Source organism: Gymnoscopelus braueri (assembly GCF_963280865.1).
Source record: "Gymnoscopelus braueri genome assembly, chromosome: 10".
In the NCBI taxonomy this organism is placed as follows: Eukaryota; Metazoa; Chordata; class Actinopteri; order Myctophiformes; family Myctophidae; genus Gymnoscopelus; species Gymnoscopelus braueri.
This window is the reverse complement of record NC_137611.1, coordinates 13,518,297-13,544,918: the sequence shown is the minus strand read 5'-3', so window position 1 is coordinate 13,544,918 and position 26,622 is coordinate 13,518,297. Positions and strand designations below refer to the sequence as shown.

The 26,622-nt window shown below is 43.3% G+C and overlaps 2 protein-coding genes across 12 annotated transcripts in view; both read left to right on the top strand.

Annotated features, from left to right (window-relative positions):
* Positions 1–16,136, top strand: part of LOC308094466 (band 4.1-like protein 3) — an 81,550-nt gene extending 65,414 nt beyond the window's left edge. For 6 of the 10 annotated variants that reach the window (XM_080441142.1, XM_080441135.1, XM_080441138.1 and 3 more), the window contains 11 exons: positions 100–165; positions 1,342–1,527; positions 2,835–2,897; positions 3,473–4,366; positions 5,960–6,007; positions 6,317–6,412; positions 8,659–8,751; positions 9,787–9,885; positions 11,543–11,623; positions 12,179–12,294; positions 14,926–16,136. In XM_080441142.1, coding sequence (XP_080297268.1) covers positions 100–165; positions 1,342–1,527; positions 2,835–2,897; positions 3,473–4,366; positions 5,960–6,007; positions 6,317–6,412; positions 8,659–8,751; positions 9,787–9,885; positions 11,543–11,623; positions 12,179–12,289 — 1,737 coding nt within the window. In that variant the 3' untranslated portion in view covers positions 12,290–12,294; positions 14,926–16,136. The remainder of the gene's footprint in view (positions 1–99; positions 166–1,341; positions 1,528–2,834; positions 2,898–3,472; positions 4,367–5,959; positions 6,008–6,316; positions 6,413–8,658; positions 8,752–9,786; positions 9,886–11,542; positions 11,624–12,178; positions 12,295–14,925) is intronic. The other 4 variants (XM_080441141.1, XM_080441139.1, XM_080441140.1 and 1 more) reach the window with 3 other exon arrangements.
* A 7,108-nt stretch (positions 16,137–23,244) lies between these two features.
* The window catches only part of LOC308093080 (zinc finger and BTB domain-containing protein 14-like), a 3,382-nt gene continuing 4 nt past the window's right edge, over positions 23,245–26,622 (top strand). Inside the window, exons 1-2 of one of the 2 annotated variants that reach the window (XM_080439288.1) lie at positions 23,245–23,337; positions 24,477–26,622. The exon at positions 24,477–26,622 is cut by the window's right edge and continues 4 nt beyond it. In XM_080439288.1, coding sequence (XP_080295414.1) covers positions 24,500–25,717 — 1,218 coding nt within the window. In that variant the 5' untranslated portion in view covers positions 23,245–23,337; positions 24,477–24,499 and the 3' untranslated portion in view covers positions 25,718–26,622. Of the gene's footprint in view, positions 23,436–24,476 lie in introns of both variants that reach the window. The other variant, XM_080439289.1, reaches the window with a different exon arrangement.

Genomic DNA, 26,622 nt, shown 5'->3' with positions numbered 1-26,622 from the left:
CCCAATCTCTACAGATGAAACTGTATAAATATAACACTGAATGACAAACTACACTTGACGACCCCTCATCCCCCATCCCTATCCCCTCTGTCTTCACAGTATAGTTTCATAAAACGAGTGAAGGGAGAAAACGTCTTTATCAAGCATAGTAATCTGATGCTAGAGGTTGGTAAGACAACAACAACGCATGAAACAAGTATGCATGCACGCACCTTTTTGGTTTGAGGAATCCTAACTGGAGTGACGACAAATAAGTCTTGACTCACCACTGACAATGAATATAAATAGTGGACACAGTTTCTGTTTATTCACGGTGTGGATTTTGATCTACCATTGCTCGTTTATCTCAGTGGCTTTAATATGGGTGCCCAGACTCATTGTGTGTGAGATAGAGCAATAACAAATAATAACGAACAAAGTCAACGTTTGCAGTTTTCTAATCCTAACGAGTATTGGGGGTGTTGTACAAAGTTAAACCCATAAAGCCTAAATGCATGAAGCCATGTATTTCCATTATAGCAAGCAGGACTTAAATGCTTCTTTTGCATTTAAGAATCATTTGTTACACTTGTAACAGCCACCACTTGGATGGAATTTTGCAGTTATTTTGCTCGGTATGCAAGCTACCCAGTAATTGCAGTGTTCACAGGTGCTTTGCATAGCAACTAGAACAAAAGGAGCCATGAACAATGAACTGTGAAAAGTCTACAGAGGCGTAGAACAAGGTTATTATAGTTTTGCATTTGTTTTTATTTGTATTTTATTTTGACTGTTTTCAATTTCATTTAAGTTTTAATTCGATTTTAAAGCGGGTTTGCTAGTTTAGTTTCATTTTTATTTTGGGGAAAGGCTTATTTTTAGTTTAGTTTTTATTAGTAGGTATTAGTCACGGGGCGAGATTCAAAAAGGTCAGAAAAGGTATTGTCTAATAGTAAACATAGTTAAAACTGGCCCAGCCAAAAGATTTGAAGATAGATTGCATATCCACCCAAAAAACTATAAAATAAAAATTGTGTATTTCATATAGGAAATATACATTTTCTCAATGATTTAAATTTGTTTTACCGGTAGTTAGATCTTATTTTTATTTCAGTTAAGTACAATTTTGTTGGTTATATAAACCTTGCTGTAAGATACAGGTGGTCTATGACGTATCAATATCGGTCAGAGTTTCATTCTGAAGACACTTCAGCTGTGCTTCACATCGCCTCCCAATTCTCATCGGTTCATCGTACATGCAAGCTACCATCAGGTTTACTTTTAGAGCATGGCCGCCGTTCCCCTCTTTGCCCGTCGTCTGGCCCTCATCTCCCTTGTATATATCACTGATTGATCGGCTAGGACACCACGCCCCCGGAGGACCTGGTCAAGCACCAGACCAACATTAGCGAGCTGAAGCGCTCCTTTCTGGAGACGGGCGGCCACGCCCCGGGCATGACGGAGTGGGAGAAGAGACTGTCGTCGTCCCCCGTCCGTTCACCCAAAGCGGACGAGGTGCCCATGATAGTACCCCTCGACTCACAGGATGTAAGCCCCAATTATACATGACTGTATAATTAAACAGCGTGGTGTGTGTGTGTGTGTGAGTTAACCTCTAAGTAGTCTCTTATATACAGTAACCACCAGTGGTGTAAAGTAACTAAGTACATTTACTCAAGTACTGTACTCAAGTACAATTTAGAGGTATTTTACTTTACTAGAGTATTTCCAGTTTTCAGTACTTTTACTTCTACTCCACTACATCTCAGAGGCAAATATTATACTTTTACTCCCCTACAATTATTTGAAAACTTTAGTTACTAGTTACTTTGTAGATTTAGCTTACAAAACATACACACAACTTCAGCCCTTAAACTTTTGAAAATAGCCGATAAAATAGCCGAGATGTGCTATTTTCAAAGGATTTTTGTACATTTTATATACTCTAGAAAACTTGTGAAATGGGACATTCTGCATAATGAGTACTTTCTACTTTTGGTACTTTAAGTACATTTTGATACCAATACTTTTGTACTTTTACTCAAGTGCATTTTGAATTCCGGACTTGTAACAGAGTATTTCTATATTGCAGTATTGATACTTTTACTTAAGTAAATAATGTGAGTACTTTTTCCACACCGTGACGGGTTGTGAGCTTGTAGATTATCATGTTTTTGGCACATGACACCGGCACACAATGAACTACTATTCAGGTTTTACTTATGATATTGTGGTTTTGAGCACAGCTCAAGATCTACCTTCCTGTTGATTGATTGATTCATTGAATACTTTATTAACCCTATTATCAACAGTACAGGTAGCACAGTCAAAGATAAGATGAGTCATTAACAGTTAAATAGTGTGAATAAAATCGCATGTGGAACTTTTCTTTAACCCAGCGAGTCCACTTTGTGTTTCTCCCAAAAAGTACAGCAAGAAGTTACATCCAGTCGATTCCAGTGATGTCTGTTTGATATCTCATCATCACCAACTAATTAGCATGTTTATACTTAGTCTGCCACAGACGTTAAGCAGTGATGTGATTGAGCTGCGCGGTTGTGTTAACATACGTTGTTGAGGTCAGTTTTTCATGCTGTCCTTGTCTCGTCCTGTGCGATCTGATGCGATCGTGCCGTATGAATCACCACACTAATTGCAGTCTTAGAAGCTCAATAATTAACTTCAAACAGTCGAAAACCCACTGAAATTAAAGAGATGATGCTGATTTTCTGCTGCTGCTGCCTTTTCGAGATAAAGAACTGCGTCATGCGAACACGTGGCTGTCACTGCGCTGTACACAGCCCGTCTATTGTGTCATTGTGTGTGGCTCTCAGCACCATTTGTCTCTGTTGCAGACTAGAGAAGAAGAGCCAGAGGGAGACGAGACCAACAAGGAGGTGGAAGCTCATGCAACTGAGGTACAAAATCCTTAGAGATCACGTTTATCACACTTAAACCTATGCATTTTGTGTGTTGTTGGTGTTTATTTCTGAGCTCTACTAGTATTTGGCACAGTGATGCGCATACAGTATGTGAAATGCTGCTATCACAGTCAGGTTAAAATGTGAGATTGTTGGTTTAGATGTTGTATGTAAGGTTAGGTGTTTAAAGTGAGGTTGAACTGTGGTACAACCTTGAGTTGTATAGTTACCGTTGTCAGAATGTTGCCCATCATTTATATCTGTTGCTTCTGTGCTCTGTGATCAAGAAAGCAGAAGTAGTGATTCCATTTACTCTAATACTTGTAAGGACAAAATTCTGTGACGCGTCAGACAACGCATCGCTGTTCAAATATTTGTGTAGCTCATTGTTTGTACTTTTTGTATGTGTGTGTATTTGATCTCAAATGACCCATGTGTGTGTGTGTTCTCTCAGCGAAGCTGTCTTTTTGGCTGTGCTTCTACAACTTAAACCCCCTCTGTCTCTGTAGTACCGGTCTCTCTTGACCGGCCCAGTTCTCTGTAAGCCAAGTGTCTCCCCCACCCCCACCCAGGCAGCAGGATATTTGGTGAAATACGTGGTGGATAGTAACGTAACGGACGGTCCCACCTCCTCGGGGCCGCACGGCATCAGTCTCTCCACCACGCTGGACGACGACGTCTTCTCAGACGGGACCATCAAGGAGGAAGAGGAGGAGCAGAAGACGACCCCCGACTCGCAGGACGAGCTGTCGGAGCGGTCGGTGGTGAAGATCAGCCCCGGCTCCGTCCGGCAAGAGGTGTCCCAGGCCATCAGCGACAAGAGGGGCACTCTCATCATCCTGAAGGACGCAGAGGACAAGATGGACGCCGACAGCAAAGAGGAGGAAGAGGTTGAGGAGGAAGAAGAGGCAGGCGAGGCCAAAGACGAAGAGGAAGACCTCCCGTCTCCCGCTAAAGAGAACGACCTCCGGTCTCCCTCTAAAGAGAACGACCTCCTGTCTCCCTCTAAAGAGAACCACCTCCTGTCTCCCTCTAAAGAGAACCACCTCCTGTCTCCCTCTAAAGAGAACGACCTCCAGTCTCCCTCTAAAGAGAAAGCCCTCCCGTCTCCCTCCAAAGAGAAAGATGACGCACCGACGGTAATCGAACATGACGCTGAAGCCACCTTAGAAGAGGCAAGTCCCAAGACGGAGACCAAACAGGTAGAGAAAACTGAGATTAAAGGTTTCGACTCACCCAAGAGGGCCAAGGCGCCGTGGGTGTCCGAGGTGGTGAAGGCGACGGAGGGGTCCGAGTTCGCCAGCATGACGGCAAAGGAGGTCAAGGAGATGAAGGCGTTCGAGGCGCTCCGCCAGCGAGTGGACATCTTCACCTTTGACGGCGTGCAAACGGAGCAATTAAAGTCGAGCCTGACCGTGACCACCTCTCAAATCGTAACTGAAACGTCCACAAAGTCCTTGGCGGTGGTACTGTATGAAAATCAAACTCAATTTAGCTTCACCCCCCCACCCCACCCTCCATACGCTCACCTACTGCCTACCCCATCACACTGGCCAACAAAGAAAAGAGAAAAAAATGGTTTTGTCCTGGAGTCAACTCTCCTGATTATTACATCAATTAATGTTTGTTTTGTAATGTCAGGTTTTAAAGATAGTGTCATCATGGCATCCTGGTGGCGTAAAGGTTGTAAAGTTAGTGTCACCATGGCATCCTGGTGGCGTAACCTGTCAGGCCTGTTATGCCTAATCGTGACCTTGTGGGGTCGAGTGCGTGGGTTCTTACCCCATGCCTCATGACACTTCCTCATTCTCTGCCGTCTCTTTCCTGTGTCTCTCTCTCTCTCTACTGCCAACAATCTTAAAAGGCAAAAGAAAACCTTTTCTTATCAAAATAGGGAAAACCGGTTTTGTGACATTTTTCTATAACCAGGCAACATGGATGTCTACAAATACAGTATATCTGTATATCCCGTGTCAAAGATAATGCCATCCTTGGAATCGCCGTGCTTGGATTTTGTAAGAACGGGCAGTTTCCTATGAAATTGTGAAGTTGTTGGCCAGTGTCATCTACCCCTACAGCAGTGTCCAGACACGTTTTAACAAAAACATAACCAACTGCTTCGCTCTGCATGGCTGACAGTGTGTAAGACACCGTGGTGTTTACACTCACACTGAGCAAGCTTCTGGTTTCTGTTGCGCTCAACGCTTTCGCTTCGTTTTTTTGATACAAGGGGTTTTGGATTGGTTTGGAAATTTGCTAACGCATAAAACAGCTTTGTCATGCCTCGAGGGGCGAATTTACACTTGGTGGAACGAACGTGTCGTGACAAAAATGACTTTATTTGGGGGTTACAACTTTCTTTTAGTCATGTTTGTCCTACTTCGTTCAACAAAGTATAAATTAAAAGTTCGCCTTTTGCAGCAGGTTGCAATGTTGGATAAAGGAAGAAACGAGGATTGTGGGGAGGGTGGGGGGGGCTGGTTGGTTGTTTGTTTGTTTGTTCTTATCATTTTGCTTTACAGCGGCCGCTTTGACTTTCTTTGAGAAGTGCTCCCATCAGTCCCTCTGAAGCAGTGACTTCATAGCCTTGGCACAGTGCCATGCTGCAGCTTTCTTCCCCCCTCACCAACTCACTTATCTCCAAAACTCCACCTGGGCTTCTATTAACACGTTTGCTGACAGAAACATTGTATGGGTCCATTTTCCAGTTGGTTTCAAGGGTTTCTTGCATAAACTGCATTGGGAATACTAAATCCCTGTGTTATCTTCTCTCTGTCTGGCTTCGTTAACTCTAAAGTAAGAATCTAGGTCAGATTTAAGGATTTGTTATGCCTTGGCTTTAATATAATAGGATTTGGTGAGATTCTTCACTGACAAAAAAAATTAAGAAATGTACACGATATCCCGAAACAATCCATACAATATTTTCTTAATTCTAAGAGCTGTCCTGTCTTTTCCATGTTCTTCTGTTTTGTCTCTTGTCTGGTGTTCACTGTGTGTCCATTTTGACTGTCTTGTCTTCTCTCTCTTTCTGACTGTCTGTCCTTCTGTCCATTCAGTCTTCGCTAGGATGGGTCTCCTCCTCTCTGGGTACAACCTCACCAAAGGTGACAGCTCCCCCCTCTGGTGCTCACACAGTTGAGATAAAAAGGCACTGCAGCGTGTGAACAAACAATGGAAAAACATGCATTGTTTGTTTGAAACTATTATCTGTGCAGCCATTCGTTTGATATATCGAAGACTGCCGTTTACCGAAATGTATCATTTTTAAACCGCTTCCCTCTTTAACAGGTGTGATCTGAAACTGGCATGTAATGTATGTTATGTGAGATTGCCTTGTTTTTTTTTAATTGTTTAATATTTTCAGATTGCGATTCAGACGCAATTAATCAACAAGGACCTTTTATCGTTCACAGACATCAGCCGCCGAGCCGGAAGAGGAGGAGGAGGAGGAGGAGGAGGAGGTTGCCGTGGTGACAGAGGCTGTGCCAGCCGAGTCAGCAGGACCTACGGTGAATATCCCGACCACAGGGCCCACAGAGGCCCGGCCCGTAGACAATGCAGTGGAGGAGCTAGAGCCCAAAGTCGAATCGATGCCGGTCGAACCTGCAGAGATGCAACTAGACCGCAGTGTAGCGCTCGAGTCAGGGGCCGTTGTGAATACAGAAACACAACAGGCCACTAATGAGACTCCGGTAGAGGACAGCCAAGCCGTGGTTGTCGCAGGGGTAGATATTCCCACTATCGTGCGTTCAGGAGGAGAAGTGGACCCGAGTGCATCTGTGGAAGCAAAGACAACCCCGGAAAGGCAGCAATTGGAGACGGCGGGAAAGCTAGATGACAGCCAGGCTGCTGCTGATTGCATGTTGCCAGAAACTGCAGCGCCGCGCTCCACACCAGCAGTACTGAGTGGGGGGGTTATAGATGAGGAAGGGGAGGAGGGGGAGGCAGGGACAACGGAAGATAAAGTTGAATGTTCAAGATTCACCATCAAGCCGGTGTACACCACAAAGGCCAGTCACGTCCGGACCCCGAAGGTAGGGTTTAACGAAGAAGCAGAGTTTTCCGCAGGTGCGAGAGACGCCCGGGACATAGAGCTTACCGAGGCAGACGGAAGGAAGGTCAAGTTTTCAGCTGAGGTGCAGTTCTTCCACGAAGACAAGCTTCGCTCAGAGCCGGAAGACGCTATCGAAGAGGACGAGGAGGGAGAGATGAAAGGTTCGGCCCAAAGTTATGAAAAGGAGAAGTACCACTACTCTCAGGCAGATTCCGAAGATGAATTGGACGATTCAGAGAACAGAGGAGAGGAAGAAGGGATTGAGGAAGAGACGCAGGAACCAAAAGAAGGCGAGGAGAATGTGAGTCTGTATCAGGTAGAAGACGGCAATACGAAAACAAGAGAACAGCAGATTTTGGAACAGGTGCAAAGGTTTTTGGAACGGGTGCAAAACGGGCGTGTGATCCCAGAAGAAGAAGAAGAAGATGTGGGAGAACAGTTAATGGAGGCCGAATGGTTGGAGAATCAGGATGTAAACGAAGAAATAGGAATGGAGGTACAGCAACCTGCTGAGATGAAACTAGACTGCAGTGTAGTACCAGAGTCGAGGGCTGTCGTGAATTCAGAAGCACAAGAGCCCACTAGTGAGACTCTGATAGAAGACATCCAAGCTGTTGCCGCAAGAGTAGATATTCCCACTATCGTGCTTTCAGAAGAAGAAGAACAACCAACTGAGGCCAAAGTGTCGAAGAATCAGGATGTAAACGAAGAAGAAGGGAGGGAGAGAGAGCAAATAATCGAGGCTGAAGTTTTGGAGAATGAGGTCATGAACGAAGATGACCAGAAGTCCAGCTCACAGGAGGTGAATCATGTGACTGAGCTGTCTTCCACAGAGGTTCCTCCAGCCATGCCTCGGTCAGAGGTAAACCCACCCCAAACCCCAGTGCTGTCAGCCTGGGGGCCCCAAAACTCCCCAAAACTCAGCATGGACCTCCGTCTGAATTTTCTAACTTCACTGATTGTCCCCTGAACGGATCAAGGAAGAATGGAAACACACGCAAACACACACACGCACACTTGATGGAAACCTTGTGATTTGCATTCTTTCTTATGGTTATTTCCAGTACACCGCTTCAGTATTCTCTCCTTCACCAAAATAGATGCCGTAATGCATGACTGCATGCCTGTTTAGAGATTTAAGACCTTTACATGATCGCAGATGGTTGGCATAGTTTACAGGCATGGGGCATTTATTTGTCCACGCCGTTAACAGAGCACATCTTAACACAAGGTTGTGATTTTGAGATGTGTAACAAACACCTAATTTGTTGATTGAGAACTAAATCTAAATTAAACTAAAATGTTGCCGTCATGCTAAGAGGATACTCATGATAACTGGTACAAGAGCCCAACCGATACAGGGTATCGGTCTGGCCGATATAAAAATTGCCGGGTGTTAAATTTTGTATTGATCAAAAAGTAATTTTTGCTTATCTGGATTTATTTATTTGCTTATAAGTTCAATGTTCTCTAATAGAAACTTGAATCAAATCAAAGTTTTAAAAATTTAGTAACAAAATTGTGCAGTTTACGACAAAATATCAAGTCAAAGCAACTGTGGGCTATGTAGGTCTCTCCAAAAATCGCATCGGACTCATAAATCTGTTATCGGTCGGGCTCTACTCGTTCATGATAACTGGTATTTGATAACTTTTCTTCTGTTTTAGTAATGTGTGTCCTTTCTGTTCAATGTGTATTCAGAGTGTTGAGGCGGTACAACAGGAAGATGTGTGTACCAAGGAGGTCCCTGTCGTCCACACAGAGACAAAGACCATCACTTACGAGTCAGCAGAGGTACGTGACAATATGACCGAGTGTGTCTTCACATGTGAATGTCACCCGTCTTGAGGGATCCGTGGTGTATCGCGCAATTTCAAACCGTTTGGTCAAGATATGTACACATTTCTACCATGATCACAGAGAATACTCGATTCCAATTGGCTGGGGGGAGGGTGCATTCTTTAGATGACGCCACAGGTGCGTTCTCATCAAGGTTTTTTTTTTAAAGATGCATCATACAAATTGTAATGTATTAGTTATTTAACCCATCAAGAGGGGACGCATCTGTGTGATTTTTAGATTTTAGCTAAAAAGCATCTTTTTACACTTTGGCTATTAAAAAATAGCAGATATACAAGCTCATAGCACGACACTTGGTGCCGTGCTACCAGCTTGTAGATCTGCTATATTTTTTTTAATTCTTTTATGTGTGCAAATCTTTGAACATATGTATTATTTTAAAGCAATTTTTTAAACTCCAATCTTTGCTTCTGGGGGTCCCTGGAACAAAATATTTTAAGATGGGGTGGTCCGCGGCCAAGTACATATAATTTTGGGGGTCCTTGACAATTATGAAAAGGTTTGAGAACCACTGATATTATAGCAAACACACTTCTATTTTTTTTTTCTTACTGTTGGGATTTAGAAGTTGTAGAATCGGCTTCAGGTCTTAATGGGTTAAGCTAAATTTTGCTACAAACTATTGTTAACCACTTATGTGTTTAAGTGGGTTTAACCACTTAGACCCTATGTACCAGGGTTCCCCAGGGGTCTATGCTTTGTCTCCTCATCCGTATCCTGCTTCGCCATTGATAAATGTAGAACATATGAACAGTTGTTGGTGTGTTTGTAATGTTGCTGGGAATCTGGGAATATAGCTGATGTCTTTGTAGGTCAAATGTACTGTAGATAAGAGAGGCATTGTAAGATAAAAAAAAATGCTACCACATCGACAGGCAAAGTCTAGAATGTGTAACATTAACATGTAATTTTGCTCGTGTGACAGGTTTATTGAAGAAACGGATTAACGCATGTATGTATCCCCAACAGGTGGATGCCAACGGTGACGCAGACCCTGGGGTGTTGCTGAGTGCCCAGACCATCACCTCAGAGACCAGCAGCACTACCACGACCACACACATCACAAAGGTCAGGGGCTTCCACACACACACACACACACACACACACATCACTAGTTTTCCGCTGTGCGGTTGTTGAAGCTGCGCTAACCCATTCAGTCCAGGAAAGCATCTGTGTCACAATCATTTGAACCACTTTAACCATTATTTTATACTTTGGCTATTCAAAAATAACAGCTCATAGCGCGTCACTTCTTGCCACGCTATAATCGTGAAAATGTGTGCAAATCTTTGAATATACATATTCTTTACATTTTTAACTAAATTCTTTTTTTCTGGGGGTCCCTGGAACAACATATTTTGAGATGGGGGTCGGCGGCCAAATACATATAATTTTGGGTGGTCTTTTACGTGAAAAAGTTTGAGAACCACTGATATAGCAAAACTTTTCCAGAAAACAGCCTTTTAAAGTGGATGTTACATTTTCCAGGGATTTTCATCATTTTCCCCTCATGCTGCACAGTTTTGAAAGATGCAAACCAGTGGGCGGTGTTGATGAGTGCAGGTCTTAACAAACACTGGTGGTGTGATGAATAAACGCTGTGAAAATGCAAAATACTCGCCAGCGAATATTTGGCATCAAAACTATTCACACTGTTTCATGGCTTCATCTGTGGTGCAGAAGCTACCAAAAAATGACCTTGTTCCGAATAAAGATTACATTGATGTATTGCTGTGTAGTGTAGTGTAGTGTGTACTTTTCACATTTGGTGTGAATGTACTCATGGCACAACAAATTATATGTGTATTTTAGGGTGAATTAATTGCACAAACATAATGGCCCCGGTGTGTAATTAGAGAACTCAAAAAAGATCTTTTACTAGCTGCAATTTTATAGTGTTCCCGTTCATATTTTGTCTGCTAATGTTTTGTTCCATTACCTATTTCAGTTTCAGTTTATCCTGTTTCCGTTCTCTCTTCTGATTGGATAAAACTGGTATCCCAACCTTAAAAATGTATTTTCTGTTTACTAAAGAGCTGAAGAAACGGGGAGACCGCCTGTTAGTGAACAAACACTCTATGGGGAATTCAGATTGTAATCTGAATTCAGAGCTAGTATTTAACATTTAAGTTAACAAAAAGCTAATCACTTAACCCATTCAATCCGGGAACGCAGCTGTGTCATTTTTTGATTTTAGCTATAACCATTATTTTGATACTTTGGCTATTCAAAAATAGCAGATCTACAAGCTCATAGCGAGCTTGTAGATCTGCTATTTTTGAAAAATCTTCAACATTTGTGCAAACCTTTGTATAAATATTTTTTTTTAAACAACATTTTTAACTCAAATCTTTGCTTCTGGGGGGGGTCCCTGGAACAACATATTTTGATGGGGATTGGCGGCCAAAAGCATAATTTTGGGGGTCCTTGACATGAAAAGGTAACAATTGTTTTTCAGAAAAAATGAAGACATTTGTTGAGACATTTGACAGTTACAAATGTTTGCTTTTAAAAAAATACATATTCAAAGATTTGCACAAAATTTCACGATTTTTCAAAAATAGCAGATATACAAGCTCGAGTACCGCGCTATGAGCTTGTATATCTGCTATTTTTGAATAGCCAAAGACATCTTAAAATGACAGAGATGCGTTCCCGGGTTGAACGGGTTAAACCCCCTTGAATGAGCAGATTTTAACAAAGTCCTCTGCTGTGTGCCGTCCAGACGGTGAAAGGAGGCGTGTCCGAGACGAGGATCGAGAAGAGGATCGTCATCACAGGAGACACGGACATCGACCACGACGAGGTCTCTCCATAGTCTCTTCTTAACTTTTCCCAAGTATCCCGTTTCCTTTTCCACGTAATCTATCTTTATCCCTTGGCCTATTTCTCCCTCGTTCTCTATCACTCCATCTCCTTCAATCTATCTCTCTAATCTCTCTCCATCCATCTTCTCTCTCTCTCTCTCCCCCTCCTCTCATTAAAAAAAAAGCACATTTTAAAAATGAAAACTGCACAGAGACCTCTCTCCCTCCCCGAAGCGCTTAACATCTCTTTTCCCGGTGGCAGGGATTGACCCAAAGAATTTACAATTCACTGTGGCTTTTACGTGTGATATTTGGACAAAGTTATTAACATGCTGTGTAACTTTCACAAATATTGATATTTGCTGTATGGCTTTGTATTACAAATGTAACTCAGCAGTAGCTAGCTACCCTGTTGGAATATTGACTCACCAAAAAAAACATCCCCCCCACTCCCCCTCCTCCAACCTCCCTGCCCTGCCTTGCCCCCCCCCCCTTCTCTCTGTCTCCCCCTGGTGGACTCGCCTTGCAACTGCACCTCCGTGCGTCGTGTATAGGCTCTGGCTCAGGCCATAAAGGAGGCTAAAGAACAGCACCCTGACATGTCAGTGACCAAAGTAGTGGTACATAAAGAGACAGAGATCACACCAGAGGAGGGGGAGGATTGACCCAGGTAAGAAAGGATGAAGGTTTCTGTCTAGGAACCGATCCATTCCAGTCCGGTCCGATCTGGACTGGGTTTGGATTTGGCTGGGGCTAGGGGGTTTGCAAGCTGGTCTCTCCATTCTCCTCGCATGCTGCTTTCCCCCCCCCCATCAGCGCTGGCTGTCATGGGTACTACAGACAGCCCTGCTTGTGTAGCACTAACCATCAAGGCATCATGCTGTCATCGGCCCAGCTCCAGCTCAGCCTCTGTGTGTGTATAGGCTACAGACTGGATGTTATCTATTCATAAGCTCATAAGGATGCAGCCTGAGGGGAAAGAAAGGGGGAAAAAACTTAATTGTGATGTTTCTGTCTGTCATGAAACACTCCCCCCTACTGGACAATAATATGACCTCCTTGCACTGTATGTTTGTACTTCTGCTAACAGAGACAGAGCCTATCTGGAATAGTTAGATGCTATTTACACTGAGGCTTCACAATTCATCTCTTCCTACCTGGCTCCCCTGTTTTGGGCATGTCATTATAGTAATATACAATATTATAGTAATATAATGCTATATACATTTGATCTAATCTACAAGCTCACAATGTGACGCGTTGTGAGCTTGTATTATTGGTTATTTTTGTTATTTGATGTACGATGATGAAAAGGCCTAAGTGGTCAATGTAAAAACACTTCAGCTTACATTTTCGGCATACAAGCAGTTGTCATTTTTTGGGAAGATAAAGGGATTGTCAGGACTGCCTGCTTGTCGGTGTGTTCTGAATCCCCTGAGAATCATGTACGAGACAATCTTTCATCATATTGAGATCAAGCAAATCCTAAAAAGCATTTCCCCCAAAGTTTTCACAAGGACTGAAAAAGAGATGCTGTCTGAAAAGCTGTGTCTTTGTGTCTCGAAAAGTAGTAGTGGCGACATTTAGCAAACAGAATTTAGAATATGATGTTTTGTCAACAACGCGACGCAGCCATACTATACCTTTAATCCCTATCAGTGACAAGTGAGAATACCAGCTAAACCAGCTCTGCCTCTCGCCGCGGCCTTTAGTTTGTGGCCTGCAAAGTCATCTGTATCCATTTGAAATCTGATCCTACATATACAGAGGTGTGCCAGGGGAAACTGTCAGGGCCTATTTTCAATCTATCTGGAGATTAATAAGATACGGAAACTTTCATACAAACCCTGTTAATAGTATGATGAGTGAACTGATTTTAAATTTGGCATTGCTAGTCCCGTGCTGGACCCACTGATATATACAAGCATGCAGTAAAAAAAAAGAAGGAAAAAAAGACTATTAAAACAAATATAGTAATATATCCACACCCATCCCATTATGAAAAACCTGTTCAAAGGCAACAATATCACTTCCAAATGGAAACAATTACACATTCCTTCATATCGTGCTTTCTGAAAAAAGGTCAGCGGGTTTATTTATGCAACCAAACACGCACCACCTTTTATATGTGTAAATGGGTCAGACGTTTGCCTCGCAATGTTTTTTACGAACTTTGCGAAGGCAAACGTTTGTGTTTGGACTTGTCTTGTCTGCGCAACGTTGTCAGGTATCCTCCCCGAGTCTGACAGGCATGGAGCCATGCAATGGAGGCTCTATCATTCCATTCTACCACACTGGCATTGTTCTTCTTAGTGTTTCTAACAACCCCTCCTCACCCCTTTTCTTTCAAGCTTTTTCAAGTGCGGACACACCTTCTATGTCGACCGTATATATATATATATATATACCGCTGTACAGTACATCTAACTTTTGGCATCCAAGCTTTCCTCATTAGCTTCTGAGTGAAATGACCCCAAGGCGCAGGGTTTTGGATGTGTGTGTATGCGTGTGCGTGCATGTGTGGACTTGCGTGACTCACCAGATGGGAATGGCTTGCTATGTTTCCACGGCTCTGGACCCTCCGCTGTGCGTGCAGTGCTGTCTTACATCTTGCCTGTCAGAATGGCTGGGCTCTCTCAGTCTGAGCAGCATTTATTACCATTGTACTAAATATCGTCTGTGGCCTTCTGGATGCTTGTCTCTTAACGGTAGATGCACATGCAGAGGCCGGGCTACTAAACAGGAAATAAAATAAAAAACAGACTTTGAAGTGAAGTTTCCATTTCCAACATTTTAATTCAATACATTTGAGGCAGTAAACACAGGCATTAGACATTTTAACAACCTAACTACCATTTTCTAAATTTGCTAGAATAGCAGATCTGCAATACAATGTGCTATGATGCGACGCATTGTGAACTTGTAAATCAACTATTTTCACTATTCATTGTACGAAGAAGTACAGTAGGACTTAAGTGGTTAATAATTTAGCCACTGTATGGCATGCTAAAACATTTGTAATTATACATTTTGTAATTATAAATTATACAAAAAAACACTGTTTCCACCAATGTGTGCTAGCTTTACCCTGTAAGTACCCGGTTGGCCTTTGTGCATCTATATACCATTTTATTATTACTTGTGTTCCTCACTACACCTGTTCTGGAGTACATAACATTACCTCAAGCGCATATTCATAGCATTTGTCTTGTTGTCCTGTGTGGTATGTCGTGCCATAGTATTGGGAGTTTCAACGTCTAGAACCATGTTTGCTGACATGTTGTTTTCTCTGTGCTTGTAGGAATAAGGCTGAGTGCTGTTTTCTATTCAAGGATTCAACCTCGCAACCTTCGACACCCAGGATTCCATGTATTACTCCGGGACATTCTGAAGACTTAAGACGGCTCCTCCTCTCCAAATGCTGCAGCTCGCCACAAGGTCCCACCCATCACCTGCGAAAAAATGCATTTTTGCATGAGAAGGACACCATGTTGCATTATCAAAGAATGACAAGATTATATACATGAAAACCATAAGATTAAAAAACCCGGTTCTTCAATCCCATCTGCACGCCGACCTCCCGTGTGCAGCAAGCAAACAAACCCCTTCCTTCTTTTTCTTTCACTGCCTTATGACTTTGAAGCATTTTTATGATTATTGAGAATAATTATTGTAGCAACATTCTATTTATGAATAAAGCCATCACTCCGAAACCTAAAACAACGCTGCCTGTAGGCTGTATATGTTAGAGCAAACACAGTATAACCCTTGCTGTAGATATGCCAACCTCATTGTGCCAGCAAGCATCGCGTCACTCGCCACTCCACAAAGTCAATGGTTTTCAGTCAAATATGCCGCTGCAGAAATCAATACAGACCAACAGTCTACAGTACATACCGAAGCTTTTCTTGGAAGAAGCTAATCGTATCTCTAGTAAATGATTTTGTCACACACTACTTGAAAAAGTATTTTTATTTTCTTCTGATCAGTATTTTATTTTTAGTTTTTGTCATCATTCTTACCTATTGTTTCTATCACCTGCAACAGTTTTTTTTAGACTGTTTAAAAGACACAGTTAAGGTTAACTGGGAAGAGCAGATATCTCAAGCTTTCTGTTCAAGAAGTTCTTGGAATGTTCTCGCTGGATGAAGGGCTGTACCTGAGGAGGTTCACAGTTGTGTGGCTGTCCAAGGACTTGTGTGGTCTGTCATGTTCGATGCTCTCTTAATGAATATGTCATTTTCAACATATATGTTGTCAAGGTGTGTGGTTATCAATATGTTATAGTGGGGGAAAAGTACCATTTAACGTGCGCTGTTGCAAAAATAGGGACACAATGGTGTGTTGAAGATGACATATGGTCTTAAAAGATTAACAAAGCCCAGAGTGATCTGTCGTACACCAGAATATGTATGCTATATGCCTCTCATCTGTTCAAACTGTATCTGAATACCAAGTATCATTCATGTACAGCAATATTTCCACAACAGTGAAATAAAAGTGGCAAACCCATTGGTTTTAAGTTTGTTGTTTTCTTTCCAAATAGAATATTGACAACATTTGTCCGTCTCTCTCTCTCTTTCTGATTTATTTATACATTCTTAAAGATGCAGCATGCAGCATATTGATCTACTCTGATCTCAGTATTTGATTATTGTCTCCGCCAGGCCGAAAGGCATGGCGAGAGTATGTTTTGCCCCCTGTCCGTCCGTGTGTGTGTGTCCGTCCGTCATTCTGTCATTTTGTGTACAGCTAATCTCCGGCACCGTTGGCTTGATCGCAGCGAAACTGTGCACACACACTCCCTGGATGCCAGAGCAGAACCTCTGCTCCAAATTTTTCACATAGGCCTTTTATAGCGCCACCAGGAGGCCGACTTGTGCAAAACACATTTTTGGACAGTACTCCTACAGATTTTGGCCAAAAATCCCGCAAATCGGTACACAGTATCTCTATAGTCATTAATAGAAATTGCTCGTTTCAGATTTTTCATATTCCATCCTGATTGGCAGAAATTGCCTTTCAAAGTTTGCAGGAGTACTCCGTTTCGAACAAAATGCCTCAAATCATGAACACAGCATGCAATTTCCGTGAAATTTTGAACACTCATTCCCATTAGGCCAAGGAAGAAATGCCATTTGAAAATGTTCAAATCAGCCTCATGGTGGCGCTGTAACAGGGCGATTCGTGTTTTTACCTATAACTGCACCGATCAGTGTAAAACTTTGTATGCACACTCTCTAGAGGCCAAGGAAAAATCGGTACACATGATCTCTATAGTCATGTGATCAAAACGAATCTGTTTGATTTTTCATATTCCATCCTGATTGGCTAACATTGACATGTAATGTTTGCAGGAGTGGCCCGTTTGGAACAAAATGCCACGAATCATGAACGCAGCGTCCGATTGCGGTGAAACTTTGAATGCACATTTGCACTACGTTGAGGAACAAATGCCACCCTTTTAACACCCTTTTAGTCTAGTCTAGACGCCGAGATGGACGGTCGCATGCGAACTAGCTCCCGACCGAGCTCTCACGAACGAGCTCTCGGGCGAACGAGCTCTCGCACTCACGGCAACATTTTTGCCAGTTTTTCACTGGATTTAATTCTCATCTTCATCCTTCTGTGGACGACGGATTCATTCCTCGAATATCCACAGAATCTACACCTGATGGAGACAGAAAAGGGGAATCCACGGGAAATGAAAAACGAAAAACACTCCGACTTCTATCTGATCGGCTCGACAGAATCAACGAAACATCTGGGATTCGCAGCTGGAGCTCTCCATACGCTCCTGGCCATGAATTCGGCTAGAAAGAAGAACGCGCCCCCGACAGGACGCATGGACAGAAGATATATAATCATCCTATTTCTTCTCCTGTCGGGTGATATCCACGTTAACCCAGGCCCAGTTACCACCAGGCAAACTTCTGCCCGTCTGGCGAGGGAGGAAAACTTTGCCAACGTAGCTAGCGTTGCTAACGTTGCTAACGTTGCCAACGGCAACGGGGAACAACAACAACGCCAGGCTAACACCGCAAGCTTTCTGTCCCAGCAAGCCAACGCACCCTCGGACTACATCGACACCGCAGCCGTCCTCAACGCACCACGAAGTCCTACGGAGAGACGCTGCGCGACCGAAGAAGCCGATCCACGGACACATCTTCTGGTGGCTTCAGGCGGCGCAGGGACCAGGATGGACCACCGAGAACACAGACGAAGGCCCCCCCCATCCCCCCACCCCCCAAGCTCCACAGCTGGTTGCTTACCTCCGAGAACCAGACAAAGGCCCCCCACCGCCCCCCAACCCCCACAGCTAGTTGCCTACGACGGAACAGATGCTTTGATGGACGCTAACACCACAACACCCCCCTCCCCCCTCGATACTGCTCCTCAACTTGATATCTCTGTGGACAAACACATCTCCATTGATCAAATGATCAAATCGTTCGGTGTTGGCTTGCACATGATTCACCTCAATGTGAATTCCCTTGTAGGAAACAAGCTAACACAAATCAAGCAGATGTTTTATGATGGTAAGGTTGACATTTTAACTTTCTCTGAAACTAAACTTGATCATACGATAAAGGACATTGAGATTGAAATTGAAAATTACAAACTTTTCAGAAATGATAGGAGCATTAATGGGAGAAACGGAGGTGGTGTATGCATGTATGTACATATTGACAATGAGTGCATCCTTCGCGAAGACCTGAAGGATGCAGCCATTGAAGCTGTGTGGGTCGAGATCATTTTTAAAAATTCCAAGCCTGTGCTAGTCGGTACCATATACAGACCTCCTAACCAGACTGATTTCTATGAAAGACTTGAGGAGTGTTTAGCTAAGGTGGAGTGTGCGGAGACGATTCTTCTTGGTGACTTTAACACAGACATGCTCTGTAAGGAAGCGTCAGTGTATAAGTCATTCAAGGGGTTTTGTCATCGGCACTCACTCCACCAGCTAATCACCCAGCCCACAAGGCTGTGTGTTTCCACTCAAACTACCATAGATCTCATTCTAGCAACGGACAAGGACAAAATCCTCAATAGTGGTGTTTCTACCTGTGGCATATCTGATCATAACATGATCTTCTGCACCAGAAAGAAACGTAAACCTAAGAACGGTTACCACAAATCAGTCACGATCAGAGACCTCAAAAACTATAAGAGTGAGGACTTAGATCGCAGGCTAGAGGAACTGGACAGGTCCGACGTACTAAACAGCACACAGGTAGACGAATCTTGGCTTGGTTTCAAAACCAAATTCATTCAAATTTTGGACAGTGTGGCCCCCATGAAAACCGTCATGGTCAAATCCCGCCCGGTACCATGGATGAATTCGGACATCCTTACTGCCATGAAGGTCAGAAACAAAAAGTGTTCTGAGCTTCATAAAGGTAGGATCAAACTCGCCAGGTGTTTTAACAAAGGTCTCGAATCCCACGTAGCTAAACTTGTAAAAGAAAGAAACAAGCTAAGAAACAAGGTTAATCGCATGCTCGAACTAGCAGAAAAAAGCTTCCTCGATGACAAAATTGAGGAAAATAAAAGCAAACCACGAGAGCTTTGGAAGCTATTCAACAACCTACTAGGCTGCAGCAAGAAATTGAAAACCAGGTTTACAAACATAAGCCTCAAGGTGAATGACACTCTCATCACATCCAAACATGAAGTGAGTAAAATCCTCAACATATTCTTCACGACCATAACCTCAGATTTGGTTGAAAAACTTCCCCCTCACTCTGGGTGCTATGGTGAAGAACATGTTGACTCATTTTACAAAAAACAGGGTGTACGGAAAGATGATTTTAAACTCTCCCCTGTGAAAACAGAAGAGGTGTTTAAAAAATTGAGTGCTCTTCATCAACACAAAGCCACAGGCCTCGACAATATCCCCGCCAAATTTCTAAAAGACTCGGCCGCCTCCATTGCTCCAATCATTACCCACATAATAAACCTCTCCATCATACAGGGACGGGTCCCTAACGATTTCAAAAAAGCAAGGGTGACCCCTCTGTACAAAAAAGGAAACAAATTAGACCCTGGCAACTACCGCCCTATTTCTATTCTTAGCTCCATCTCGAAAGTCATGGAAAAAATAGTCTATGAACAGGTCGATAAGTATCTTGCCGAAAAAAATCTAATTTACAAATTCCAATCTGGTTTCAGAACAAACCACTCCACTGACACATGCCTTCTCTATTTGAACGACTCTATCAAACAAGATGTCGACAAGGGCAAATATTGCGGCATGGTCATGCTGGACCTCCAAAAGGCCTTTGACACCGTCAATCACCCAATTATGATCAATAAGCTCAAAGCAATAGGTTTTGATGATACGTCAGTGAACTGGATGAGATCCTACCTGGAAGGGAGGGAGCAAGTGGTGGAAGTAAACGGCACCCAGTCCCCCCCCCTCCCTGTGACTTGTGGTGTCCCACAAGGAAGTATACTAGGACCTTTACTGTTCCTGATATATGTGAATGACATGTCATCGGCCTGCGACTGCAAGCTGTTCCTGTTCGCAGATGACTCGGCCCTGCTAGTCTCGGACAGGGACAGGCTGCAGGTTGAGAAAACTCTCAGCTCCGAACTCAACAAGATCTGCATCTGGCTCTCTGACAACAAACTTTCATTACACCTGGGTAAAACTGAATCCATCCTCTTTGGGTCCAGTCCTAACCTTAGCAAGGCAGAGAGTTTCACGATCAAAGTGGGTGATAATGTCATCAAAAGAAAGGATGAAATTACCTACCTGGGCTCCATCTTGGAGGCAAACCTCTCCGGTAACAAAAACGCCGAAAAAGTGATCAAAAATGTCAACCGAACAACACGCTATTTGTGGAGGATTGATCGCCTAGTCAGTAAGAATACTCTGAAGATTCTTGCAGGGGCCCTCATTCAAGGTCATTATGATTATGCATGCACTTCATGGTATCACAACACCTCCAAGGCCTTAAAAACAAGGCTCCAAACATCCCAAAACAAACTTGTAAGGCTACTTCTTGGCCTCAATCACAGAACCCATCTAACCCCTGCTCATTTTGCTAGGATTGGGTGGCTTAGGGTTGAGGACAGAGTACAGCAACTTGCTATGGGCCTGGTCTTCAAGATACACCACAACATTGGGATCCCCCTGTATTTGTCAAAATACTTCAAAAATGTTAATGAAGTCCATGATCATAACACCAGAGGCAGCTCCACTGATCATGTTCAACCCAGATTTGGCTCAACTAAGGGTATGAACTCATTCTCATGCTATTCATCAAAAATGTGGAATGCCCTACCAAAAGGAGTAAAGGAGTGTAAAACCCTACTCACTTTCAAAACTGCCCTAAAGATACACCTTCAGGAGGCTGCAATTCGAAAATGGCCCCTGTCTAAGTCTTAACCTACCCCTCCCTACCCCCCCCCTCTTTCATTTTCCTCTTTTGTATATATATATATATTTTTTTTTCTCTCGTCATACCAGTAACCTGAAAGCTGATTGTATGACATTCTGTATAGTAGTGTGTATATCTGCCTGCCTCTTATATTTCATCATGATTTGTGTGCATGGGGTCCTCATCTTAAACAAGCGTAATGCTTAATGAGGGTTTCCAGTTTAGTAGACCTTGTATTGTGAATTTGTACTTCCATGTACTGTTATGTACTGTCATGTACTATTCTCATGTCTTTCTAAATAAACTACATCAATCAATCAAAGCCTGTTATAGCGCCACCAGCAGGTCAAATTTAGCAAAACACATTTTTAGAACAAAATGCCTCAAATCATGAATGCATGTCCGATTGCCGTGCACGGCCTAGGAATAAATGGCACCCTTTTCACATTGGCCTATTATAGCGCCACCAGGAGGCCAAAATAACCTACCTGACCTGGCGGAGACCTGTGCTCCGAGGAGCACTTTTTCTAGTTTGTCTATGCATCCTTTTCTATACGTAGCTGTAATTGGGAAATTGAGAAAATGCTGTCAACACTATTCAAAGTTCTACTTACAACATCAAATTAGATTTTAAAATGTTGGAGTTCATAGTAGGATACTGAATTTGCATCTTGACAAGCATAGGAGTATTAAACCCATGTTAATATTCATCAGCACTAATATATAGACCTTTAAACATAAAAAAAAAAAACATCTGTTCTTGGACATCAAGGAAATTACCATTTAAAATGATCTTGCAATCCACTATGAGGAAGCATTGCTACAGTATTTTGGTTATATATAATAATAACCACTGATTGTAAAGCCAGCAGGTGATCTATATTACTCATTAATATATGGTTCTAAATCCTTATTGTTTTATCAACAAACCTGACGTTGGGGCAATAACAGCATTTCCCTTTTTTTTGCGAGCGACCCCCTTTGCAATGGTAACAGGATTAGTGGGCATCTCTCTGGGCATTATTTTATATTTATGTTTATTGTATTGGGGCCAAATACATATATACACTATATTAATGACAAATTGCTACAAACTTGTGGATATGTCACTTTGGGGCATAAACAAGAAGTTGAAGTGTAAATCTGGGTCTGATAATGATGAACTGTACATGTTCAAATGTACTTTACATTATTTCAGACCATTTTCCAAGGCATACTTTTATTTTATTTTTTTAACACTGTCGTTGCCAACAATGTTTAGGTTCCCACTCGACCTGCAAGTACCCCTTGCAGTGGTACTTAAAGTGGGATCCAGGGACCCTCAGGCCAGGTTTCCAAATGATGGACTCTTACAGGCCTGTAACTCTGAGAGTGTATAAATGGACCTTTACGGGTCCATTTGGTTCCATTGTGTACACCCACAGAGTTATGGGGGGGGTCCTTGGAATTCAAACAGTTTGAGAACCACTTGAAATTGCATGAATTCAGGCTGGACTGAAGTAGCCTTGGATCAAGACTATCAAATATGTGTTTTATCGATTTTGATATTTTCATATATATACATGCAAATATAGTGGCGTAAAGTAACTAAGTACATGTACTCAAGTACTGTACTTAAGTACAATTTTGAAGTATTTTTACTTTACTGGAGTATTTCCAGTTTTCAGTACTTTTACTTCTACTCCACTACATCTCAGAGGCAAATATTGTACTTTTACTCCACTACAATTATTTGAAAACTTTAGTAGTTACTTTGTAGATTTTGATTATTAATACAAAACATAAATTAACCACTTCAGCACTTCAGCAGAGCTACAAGCTCACAATGCATCGCGATGCGACGCATTGTGAGCTTGTAGATCTGCTATCTTCAAAAGATTTGTATGCATTTGAAAACTTGTGAAATGGGACATTCTGCATAATGAGTACTTTCTACTTTTGGTACTTTAAGTACATTTTGATGTCAATCCTTTTACTCAAGGACGATTTTGAATACGGGACTTATACTTAACAGGGTGCATCTACATTGCAGTATTGATGATATTGATTGATTTTTCTTAAGTAAAACATGTGAGTATTTTTCCCATCACTGATGAAAATCGATAGAATACATATCTATGTGACAGTCTTGAGCCAAAGGCTATGTAGCCTGACGTGCCGCTCCGGCCCTGCAGGGGGCGGCGGCGCTTGGCGGCACTTCCTCCACCGCCTCCCTTACACAGTCACAACAAGAGGAGGAAGAGGAAAAACGACAGCTCTGTGTGGATCGTCGACGCTCTGCCTGCCTTGCGTGACAACACCAAGGACCGCGTTCAGGCTTCGATAAGGTATTTAACCCTTTTAATTCTCCTTTAAATTCCAACCTGCGCTTCGATTCGACGTCGGAAAACAGAACGTGGGGGCTTCGAAGACGTTTTGTCGACGGGTATGTGTTGGTTTGGGCGGTGTTTGAGGGTTTAAAAACGGTTAGAGAAACATGTACCAAGCGGCGGAGGGCTCTCTCTCTCTCTGCTTGGTACCAAAATGGCTGGACGCAGTGAACAGTGAAAGATTCTCTTGCTTTTAAAGGTTATTCCGAACCGCACGCGACGGCTCGCGCGACGTTAAAAACGCGGCGCTCGAGCCGGTCATCGCGTCGCGGTTATTGTTTTATTTTAGTGCACGTTGCAACGGCTCGTTTTCCCGTGTTTTATTGGCGATTTTTTTCGGGCCTATTTTTTTTTTCTTCTCTTCGCTCCATAGGATTTCTGCATGACTGAATTAGCCACTTTTGTTTACTCTCTCTCCGCCGTTTGCGACGCGTCGTCGCGCACGGACCGCCCGCCGTCGAACGCGCTCCACGGCACGACTTGAGCAAATATTTGTTTGTTTTTTTCTCATTTTGCCGTGAAAAGTATATGCGCGTTGCATACTTAATGTGTATACATTAACATAATTAGCATGCTAATTTAGCCTAGCGCTCGCTCCACCCACTTTTGTTTTAGTTTGGCAGGTGATGACCGTTTCCGATAATACTGTACGAAAATATACGAAATGAAGACAAAAGATGATGACGTAAATGAAATGTGTGATGCCATTACAAACTAACTATTGGGGGTTTTAGGACGTCAAAACTGTAGCACTCTATTCGGATTGTGGTATAGCTTCCATTTCTGACTGGTGTTATTCAATTCAATCTTTATTTATTAGCGGACTCTGATCCATAGAAATAATTAAAAAGAATAAAAATAAAATAAACAGGCAATAAATCAATTAAAAATGTAAAATAAATACATAACTTGACCCTCAGGTGGAACACACAGGTATTTTAGCGAGTGCAGAGTGCACCCTCAGTCTGGATGTATAGCATGAACAACTCATTATGATTAGTACTAGTTCTGATGTTCTTGCTAATTCAAAATTTGACTGGGTAAAAAAATAACTGAAATAAAATAATTAAGTAATTTCCCCCTCTTTTTTTTTTAAGGTTGCTCCTATTTAACCGGCAACATGTCCGACTTACTGAGATATATCGACTATGACCACAAAGCCACGTTCCTGAAGATGCTGAACCAACAGCGGATGGAGGGCGAGCACTGTGACGTGGTGGTGGTGGTGGAGAACATCGAGTTCCGGGCCCACCGCTGCGTGCTGGCCGCCTGCAGCAACTACTTCAAGAAGCTGTTCAAGAAGCAGAGCGACGAGGACAACTCCATCGTGGAGCTGGACTTCATCCGCTCCGACATCTTCGAGGAGGTGCTCAACTACATGTACACGGCGCGCCTGGCCGTCAGGAAGAAGGACATCAACATGATGATGTCGTCGGGCCAGATACTAGGCATCAACTTCCTGGACAACCTGTGCACCCAGAAGCGCGAGCTGACCAACATGAAGACCAGAGAGAACCAGGCCCCCGGCAATGAGGGCCACGGCATGAGGGCCCAGGACGCCATCCTGAAAGAGCTCGCCATGGAGGAGGTAAGAAAGAACAGCTTCTACGACCAGGGCATGGACGGCATGGGCCCCGGGGGCTCCCACGTCAACAGCCAGCCGCACAACTACAGCACCAACATGGGCAAAGACCAGCACGGCCACGGCTGGAGCTCCTCGTCCTCCAGCGACATGAAGCTGGAGTACCTGCTCTACGGCCACCGCGACCACGGCTCCTGCCAGACGCCTGGGGGGAAGCCCCTGGACCACAACGCCAAAAAGGAGCGTCTCCTCACCGCCAACAGGCCCTACGGCTGCGAGCACTGCCCCAAAGCCTTCACCACCGCCGCGCACCTCAAGGAGCACCTAAAGATCCACTCCGGCTTCAAGCCGCACCGCTGCGTCGTGTGCGGCAAGGCGTTCATACGGGGGCCCGACCTGAAGAGGCACGAGCGCGTGCACAGCAACGAGAGACCCTTCGGCTGCCAAATGTGCGAAAAGGCCTTCAAGCACAAGTCCCACCTGAAAGACCACGAGCGGCAGCACCGGGGCGAGAGGCCCTTCAACTGCGGCTCCTGCGACAAGGCCTTCATCAAAGCGTCGGATCTGAAGCGCCACTGGAACACCATGCACAGCGGCAACCCCCGCAGAAACATGTCCCTGTCCCCCGCCGCCTCCCAGCAAAGTGTCAGCGGCGGCGGCGGTGGCGGCGGCGGACAGCAAGCAGAAGCCACTGGAGACCAGAGAGACTGGAAAATGGAGACCGGACCACATTCGCATAACTCGGAGAACTGTTGACTGTAGTCTTCAGGCACAACCGCTAAACACAGACACGTACACTGACGAGACAACCACCACACTGACATCACAAATACACACACGCATACATCCATATATCCATCATACCTGTACATGAGACGGGTAAATGTATGCACACACCCGTGCGCGCACACACACACACACAACCACAACCCTGTGACAGGCTGCGTAGCCTCGTATCACACGGACAATGATCGGAGTGAGTAACGACAGATCATAGCATGTTCATAAGACTGTGGGGCTGTATTATTATTCTAAAGAATTATGTCAAGAGGATGTTCTTTTTTTTTTTTTTTTCTCTCCGCCTGTAAAATCCTGTAAATGTTTAGTTCACTCTACTATACGTATATTTTTCACAACAGCATCATTGCTATCTAGAACTGGGGATCCTCATAACATTATTCTCTTTTACTTTTATGGGATATGTAACATTTAAATGTTTTGTTTAACCTTTGATGAAATTTTAAGGAGATATGTTAGGGAAGGGGGCAAGACAAAAAAAAAGAAGAAAAAAAAAGATTTTTCTGCATAACATTTGTTGCGTTGACTATATTCATGTGGATGTTTTTAATGGATGTGTTTAGTTGTATTGATTGATATTACACTGTACGAGTAAGAGTCACCATTTTTGCATTTGACAAACAGATGATACCAAAGTCTTGGGCCCTCAAAAGATTGTCTCACGAGACTGTCCTGCCCAAGCAACTGGCCAACTAGATTTACTGTTATACAGTATAACTGTCATCCAGCTATCAACAGTTAATGATAGATGTCTGTATATACTGTAGCTTAGATTGTTGCACAATTAGAATACACAATAATTAAATATGCACATATATAACATTGTCCTACTCCTACACTTTGACAATAAACACCATTTGCTG